Here is a 7,912-nt window from a genome sequence, read left to right as displayed (position 1 = left end):
TCAAGAATGTTTTATCCTCGGTCAAATTCCACTTGTTGGCATATGCATTTTGCCAAGTTGCTGACTGACCTATCTGGAAGGGGAGCATTGGAGCATCAATATAATTATTTTCGTATGACCTATAGGTTACGGGTGTGAGCCATGAAAGTAGTCATTAATACGTGTATTAGGTTATGTTGTCCACATCACAATCCTAAGAGTGCGGCCTTTTTCCGAATATGTGAATGCAAGATGTTTTGTGCACCGAGTTGTCCGGGCTGATTGACCTCTCTAAACCCATGTGGATCATAATACAACTCTTCCTCATCCTCTCCTTACTCCCCCTCCCAACAAAACAATATCTGCAATGAGTCAATTTTGAAGGTTGACTCGATTTTCTTTTCATTGACTCCTTTTAATTATGAGATTTTTATGTTGAACTAAATTTTAGATAAGCAACTTGAAAATAGATGAGCTTGAGAATTTAGATAGGGTTAGAAAATAGAGGCACAATACCGAAAAAATATTTTCCAAAAAAAATTCACTTATTTTTAAACCAAACGCCACATTCTAGTATAGTACGACAAAGAAACAAAGACATAAACGAGATAATCATCAACAATGAACATAGTTTAAGGTTAATGAACCGCCGAACCAATTATATGGAAAGCGTCAAATAGCACGTACGTATTTAATCAGAATATTATCATTTCTTTAAGTAAAACGATAATGTTTATTATTCCACGGAATAAATTATTCTGATCAACTACTATGCAATAACGTACTAAATTTTCATCTATTTAGAACCATAAAGATACTATATCTAATTACCAAGCCTATTAATTAATCAATTTCATTGTACGCCATTGTCAAATTTAATATGATTATTTTTGGTTAGTTCCTAAGCAAGAATAACAATGCATGGCCAGTATTAATTTGATATCTTAAACTATATGCTCCTGCAAAATTGACTGACCCCAACAATATAAATAAACAAGAAAAGGGAAAAAATTAAAGGTCGAAAGCGAAACGAAATGACCTAAATACCCCTCCCACGATCTTAGTTTAGTGATTTAGCCAAGGGTGGTTTAGTAATTTGGTTCTTCGATAAAAAATTTGGCATGTATCGAAGGCGCCATATATATATATGAGACTGCAACTCTAAATGAATGAAGAGTCAAGAATGGAGCAGAAGTTGCTTAAAGCTTCACCGTCTTCTTCTTCGCCGATCAGTTTCTGTCGCCGGAGTCTTGCCCCGGAGACTTGTGTGCTTCCTAAGGTTTGCCAGGATTTTGTAATCTGAATATATACACTGATCAAAAATAGAAAAAAAATTCTTGGCCACTTTATATGACACATTTACTATTTGTAGAATTAAAAGAATTTTTAGTCGTGTTTATGCAAATATTTTAAATTGTTAACTACTGTGACTTATAGTAGTATTTTTTCCCGGAGATCCTAAATATATAAATTTTATTTCAGAATGAATGTGGTATGTCTAAAATTTTACATCCAAAATTAGTTAATTTGACTGTCGTACTTGAACTAGAGAGTAGCTTTTTTGGACTTTATTTGGAGAAGTTGGTTATTGTTGTTTGTTATTCCTGATGACACGTTTACTTGTAAATAATATATATAAACTTGGCCGTAGTTTTGATCGAACAAGTTGGTTAGGTTTATGAATTCAATATGTTTGTCACGTTGTATTTGGGTTTATTTCAGTTCAATACTCGATATTGCAGTTTAAAACAAATTATGGTCTCTAAAGTTAAAGCATAAAGGTGTTTTAAATCTCACATTTATTACTAGTTGTTAAATACTGCTAGAAGAAACAAGATAACTTACTCCTATGTTGTGTTTGTTCCTATAAGTCTTGATCGAGTAATTCTTTTGTTTTTTTTTTCGAAAAAATAAAAATTGCGGAGATTTAGAGAGGACTGAACTAATTTGAGTTGGAGATTATTTAATAATATAGCATGTTGTAATTTTCAGAGTTGAGCAGCTTGAAATATTTTGATGGAAGTTTAAGCTCTACTTATAATTTAGAGGTATTTTCTTCAATCTGGAACTAGTATTTGTCTCTCCTTTTAAACCAAAATAAAGCAAGTATAGCTGAGAAGGCCGGCAACTGTAATTGTTACATCTTGTCTTGCATATAGACTATAGAGATGGGATGACCGGGTGGGCGTCTGGACCTACTAATGGCAACTATTTTTGATTTTTTCAGTTTGATCTGAACATAGAATAGAGTTTCAAGTTTACAAGAAGTGTTCTTTTTGGGGTGGGGCGGAGCTAGGGGGCGAAGGAGGTTCGTCCAAATTCCCTTTGCTGGAGGAAAATTACACTGTATATATATACAAGGTCAAAATTATTTTTTATGTAGAGGTTGAATCCCCTTGGTAAAAATTCTGGCTCCGCCACTCGGAAAAGACAGCAGCAAGGTCTAGACTCTAGAGGGTGGAAAAAGCTTCATAATAAGTTGAACGCAAGAAACACAATGGATTAAAATTGGTTTTAAGCTCTAATTCGACGACCGAAATTTCATTTTCTATCACATGTTAAAGTGTTATGTTCCCTTATAAGTTTGTTTCTTTGGTTATTTTCTTTACTGGAGTCACAGGATATCCAATGTCTTCACAATTTCTTTGATATGCAGGACTAGTCAAGAACAAAGAAATGGTGCAGTTCTCTTCTATTTTCACTGGTTTCAGGAAAAGTCTAGCAATCAAAAATGGAAGGAAGAGTGGACATGATTTCGGAAGGGAAGTTGCGAATACACTGGCTAAGGAAGCCAAAAAGAATGAGCTGATGTTAACATCATCTGGCTGTGTAGCAGGTGGCTCTAAGAATTTGGTTTCTTTTTTCTCCAAAGGAGGGAAAAAGGGTATCAATCAGGATAGATTTATTGTATGGGAGGTATGAAAATATCAATCTTTAGCAATATTCATTGTAACTTGTCAATACATAGACGTATCTCAAGTTATTGATATACAAACAAGAATATGATGAGGTTTACTGATAGAACTTATTTAGAAGTGATTTAAAATTAAACGTACCTTTTGGATAAAGACAGAATATTTTGTGAAGAGGTGTTGCCTATTTTTTAGGAAAAGTTATAATCCAATCTTTAAAGATTACATCTATTCTTGAAAAGCTATACTGGTTACTAGTTAAATTTCAATAAACAGTTATCCCTTTTTGCAGAAAATTAGAACTTGTACTCCTTCATTCTTTGGCTCTTTATAATTTCTTCCTTCCATAGAATCGTGTTATACATACTTGGTTCCTACAAAAGCAGTTGAGAGATTTAAGAGTTCTCTGGAACTTCTATTTGAGTGCACATTAGAACATTCCTGAGTGGTTGTAACTGGGGAGTAGGACGTCACTTTGCTATTTGCACTCTGAGCTGCGACGGAAATATTCTCTGAAGTCAGCGCCTTCCATAGCGTGCATCAAGTGATTTTTCACATCCAAAACTCTATTTTATCTTTTATTATTAGTTGTTGTTGAGCTAAAACAATCCAACGGTACTTTTAACATGGTGTGAAATTGTCCGCTTTGGGCCAAGCCCGCACAATTTTCTCCAAAAAAACCTCACACCATTAAGAGATCCCTACAACTTATATGTAGGCTCCTAATCTTTTCAGCTACCAATTAGCAGAAGTTGCTTATTATTAAGTATTCTTATGAATAATAGTTCCATATCTAATATTTTCCAATATTTATATGATTTAACTTTTAGGATTTTGGATGCCAAGATGACATGATCTTCTGTGGAGTGTTTGATGGGCATGGTCCTTGGGGTCATCTTGTTGCTAAAAGAGTCAGAAAATTGATGCCACCAGCTTTACTTCATAATTGGAAGAAAAGAGTTGTCAACTACATAGATGGTGATGGAATTGGAATAGATAGAAGCTGTTTCCAGTTTGACATTTGGAAGCAGTCTTACTTTGAGGCTTGTTCTACCATCGATCAAGAACTCGAGCAACATGCTGACTCTTTCTACAGCGGTACAACAGCTCTAACGCTCGTTAGACAGGCAAGTAGTTTGCTTCTAAGATAGGTCAAATATATGGTGCTTGTGGCTCGGTGCACTAACCTCCCGCTATGCGCGGGGTCCGAGGAAGGGCTGGACCACAAGGGTCTATTGTATGCACCCTTACCCTATATTTCTGCTAGAGGCTGTTGCACGGCTCGGACTCGTGACTTCCTCATCACGTGGCATCAACTTTACCAGTTATGCCAAGGCTCCCCTATATGGTGCCTGTAGCAGTGGCTAAAATTTACTAAAAATGTTTACTTTATGTATTGACTTGATAATCCCAATCAGTGGTTACATCTCACAATATAAGTTTGAAACTTGCAATTCTTGAAAGTATTCCCTTTTCCTCCAGTAGCCTGATTCTGGTGAAGAAAAATGGATCTTGAAAAGTTAGCTTTACAAATTTGTTAGCTTGTTCTATAATAAGATTTAACTGCCAATACCTTGTCACCTGTCTGAAAACTTCTATATTGGCCTACTTCAGGGTGATCTACTGGTAGTAGCAAACATTGGAGATTCTCGAGCTGTATTGGCAACAACAGATGATGATGGTAGATTGGTACCAGTTCAGCTCACCGTTGACCTCAAACCCAACTTACCTCGTAAGTTCTCGTCCATGTTAACATGTTACTGAGTTTTGATGACCAAATGTAATTTCAGAAATTTTCGAAAGACTAAATATCGTCACATCTTAATGATTACAGGGGAAAGTCAGCGAATAATGCAGTCACGAGGCAGGGTGTTGTCATGCGACGATGAACCAGGGGTGTATAGAGTCTGGATGTCCAACGGCGGAACAATAGAAGGACCTGGATTAGCAATATCAAGAGCCTTTGGTGATTACTACTTAAAGGACTTCGGCCTTATTTCTGAACCTGAATTGACATCCAGAAGCATAACCAACAGAGATCAGTTTGCCATTTTGGCAACAGATGGGGTATGTATTACTCTCCTTATAATGATGCCAATAAACCTGTTCCTTAGTCAGAATTACCACAAAATGACTGATTTAAAGATGAAATAACTAAACTTAACATGTAAATCACACCATGAATTAACTAGATCTTTATCAGGATGTTCAAATTGCATCTTACATGAGATAATTGTAGATCTTTTATCAAATTAAAGTGATGCTCCGAGGTGCTATTTTCCCCCAACCCCGCTCCTGGATTCATGCAAGTTGATTGCCTCTAATCCAGGGCCGTTGGAGCAACACTTAATTATGTATTCCCTCTGTCCCATGCTCTTTCCTTTTTAGTCGATTCCATAAACATGACACATTTCTATTTTTTGGAACTCTTAACTTGAAAGTTCCTTTTTAACTTTAATGACATGCTTTTGTAGCCATAGAAATGTCGGGCATGTTTAAGACCACATGTTCTAAAGGTAAATTTGGTATGTGCCAAGAGTCATTCTTTCTTAAACGCCCAGTCATATAAAATGAACGGAGTATTTATAAGTATTGGGAATTGACAATAACTCATTGTTCATAATATATTGATTAGGTTTGGGATGTCCTCTCAAACAAAGAAGCAGTGGAGATAGTTTCTTCAACACCACAAAGGGAAGAAGCAGCTAAGAGGTTGGTGGAGAGTGCAATTTGTGCATGGAAATGCAAAAGAAGGGGCATTCCCATGGATGATATCTCAGCAATTTGCCTCTACTTTCACAGCATTCCTCCTTCCAAACAAGAAGATTGTTTAAAGTTCGAGAAGAAGCTTACATAAACTACCAGCTGACTTGCAGTCAGGGGCGGAGCCCCAGAGCATCAACTATGGGTTCGATGTTGCTTAAACGTTGTATTTGTGTTAGGAAATCCATTAAATATAGGTTCAGGTTGACAAATTCAGAATTCATAAACTTTAAATTCTGGCTCCGCCTCTGCTTGCAGTTGCTGCTGTTGTTCTATTTTCTTTTACCTGTACTGGTTTGTACATAAGTTCATACATACATAGGCTCATGTTTACTATATTTCAATCAGGCATTGAAATGTAGAATCTTGAAAATTAACTTCAAATAAAGTTATGTTCCAGTACTTTTTTCAATCAAAATTCAAAGTTAAAGAATATGTTTATTTATGTTTTCCAGCAGAGTAGAACAACATCTTCTCAATATTTTGTATGCAAACTTTAAAATGAAAAAAGAGAAATCGTGACTAAGATCTTCAGTTCTTTTTGTATTTCAAACCACCGTCAACGTCTACTTTCTTCTTGCTTTTTAACATTTAGGCAGTTTGAAAAGAACCTTTCGGTCCCACTTTCGTCCTTTTTTTTTTTTTTTGGTACGGACCTTTACTATACGCATTCCACCTCGATGGTTCGTGTGAAAGTTTTTTTACATCATCAGCATAAATTAACCTGCAACATGTATGATGTAACTATCTGATAATCTTAATTTGATTATTTAGAAAATAAAGCTGATAATCTACAATAATACATTAAAATATATTGATAGTTTCAAAAGCTTTTACACTTCCACTTCCATTATTGTTAAGATTGAAATAATCAGGAGTCATGCGGAAGCTAGTAAATCAAACCTTGAACGATGATAAATCAGACAAAAAAAAGAGAATTACACCAAAAGAGACACAAACATTTAACGTGGTTCGGTCAATTTGACCTACGTCCACGAGCGGAGATGAGCAATCCACTATATAAAAGAGAATACAAAATATCGAGAGAACAACCTCAAGAAGAGGCAAACACAAGTGGCAACACTTGTCCCTCTAAACAAAACTCTCAAACTCCATATGGCGACATTGTGGATACTGTTAAATGAGAAGAGATGATCCTCAATTTAGAGAAGTCTAAAACTTTTTTCCTCCAAGAAAAAGGACTAGCCAAATGTGGGAGATTTATAATTTCCTTCCAAGAAAAGGAAAACTCAATTATGGTAAATATTTCATCAAGAGATAGAAAAATCAAATATGATAAGAAAATCAGGACAAATACCTAATAAGTATAAGTAATCAAATTAGGATAACTATAGACATATGCTTATAACGGTGGGCTATCTTAACTTGATAGCGTATAAAATATATACACCATCAGCGGGTAGAAATAAAATTCCAAAATAAATTCTTTTATAACGCATTCAAAGTGTTTATGTAATTGAGTGTGAATATTTACTTGTTGAAGAGAATATGTTACAGATTGCAACCGGTCCACCTACAACGTTTTTACACAGTCAGTGGAACTAAATTGAGAAATATATATTTTTTACGCGAACTCTATTTTTTATTTTTTTGTATGACTTGCCATTTTGAGACACTTAAAATGCTAAAAGTGATTCGATTCACATATGTTCTTGCAATTAATTCATATTTTTCTTGTAGTAAGCTAGTTTATTTGACAATTATTCAATCGAATTCTAAATCATTTTGTAAACTATGCTCGATTATTCATTAAGAAAAAAGAAAATGGAATATAGGTAGAGGAATTAGAACAGTACAAGGAACACAGAAAGAGTAGATTGTAAAGAGCCAAAACTGATCTGTGATTCTAACAACCTTTATCATTTATAGCTAATCAAAGATACATCTAAATTGGCAATAAGATTCTTTCCCAGAGGACTCAAGCAAATGATGGAAAAATATCTGCCATTGCAAATTCTTGATTTGTACCTAGCAATTAACATTGTAATAAAACTTAATCACACCAATGAATAGAGAAAATGCGTCTCTTATATACAGTTCTATCGCTCAATAATGGTTGAGTAATGTATATTCTCACTTTAATTCATCACTTAACCATAATAAATTAGTGATGTTTTGTGTCAATTATAGGCGTGGAATCTCCGTATCTTGCTAGGTGTTTTTTTTTTTAAAATTGAAATTGAAGAAATTGGCAGTGTGAAAATCAGATTTTATCAACCATTTGCTGGCGAGCATAA

The 7,912-nt window shown here is 34.9% G+C and overlaps 1 protein-coding gene across 2 annotated transcripts; it reads left to right on the top strand.

Moving 5' to 3' along the window:
* The first annotated feature begins 1,145 nt into the window (after positions 1–1,145).
* Positions 1,146–6,072, top strand: LOC107815889 (putative protein phosphatase 2C 34). Of its 2 annotated transcripts, XM_016641535.2 has the most exons (7): positions 1,146–1,258; positions 1,972–2,027; positions 2,636–2,895; positions 3,722–4,018; positions 4,506–4,623; positions 4,726–4,958; positions 5,527–6,072. In XM_016641535.2, exons 3-7 carry the CDS (start codon positions 2,656–2,658, stop codon positions 5,746–5,748), a joined length of 1,110 nt encoding a protein of 369 aa, XP_016497021.1. In that variant the 5' UTR covers positions 1,146–1,258; positions 1,972–2,027; positions 2,636–2,655; the 3' UTR covers positions 5,749–6,072. The 2 variants fall into 2 exon arrangements, with proteins under 2 accessions (XP_016497021.1, XP_016497022.1); XM_016641536.2 differs by lacking the exon at positions 1,972–2,027 and having other exon boundaries at positions 1,150–1,258.
* Positions 6,073–7,912: the final 1,840 nt, after the last annotated feature.

Source organism: Nicotiana tabacum, chromosome 7 (assembly GCF_000715075.1).
Source record: "Nicotiana tabacum cultivar K326 chromosome 7, ASM71507v2, whole genome shotgun sequence".
In the NCBI taxonomy this organism is placed as follows: domain Eukaryota; kingdom Viridiplantae; phylum Streptophyta; class Magnoliopsida; order Solanales; family Solanaceae; genus Nicotiana; species Nicotiana tabacum.
The sequence above is the reverse complement of the archived record's forward strand: the minus strand, read 5'-3'. Positions and strand labels throughout refer to the sequence as shown.

What these genes read in the sequence shown, in the direction of transcription:
- LOC107815889 (XM_016641535.2), top strand. Translation starts at nt 2,656, where the DNA reads ATGGTGCAGTTCTCTTCTATTTTCACTGGTTTCAGGAAAAGTCTAGCA. An exon ending in ATAGATTTATTGTATGGGAG is followed by an intron (nt 2,896 to 3,721) that starts GTATGAAAATAT and finishes TTTAACTTTTAG; the next exon opens with GATTTTGGATGCCAAGATGA. An exon ending in CCATTTTGGCAACAGATGGG is followed by an intron (nt 4,959 to 5,526) that starts GTATGTATTACT and finishes TATATTGATTAG; the next exon opens with GTTTGGGATGTCCTCTCAAA.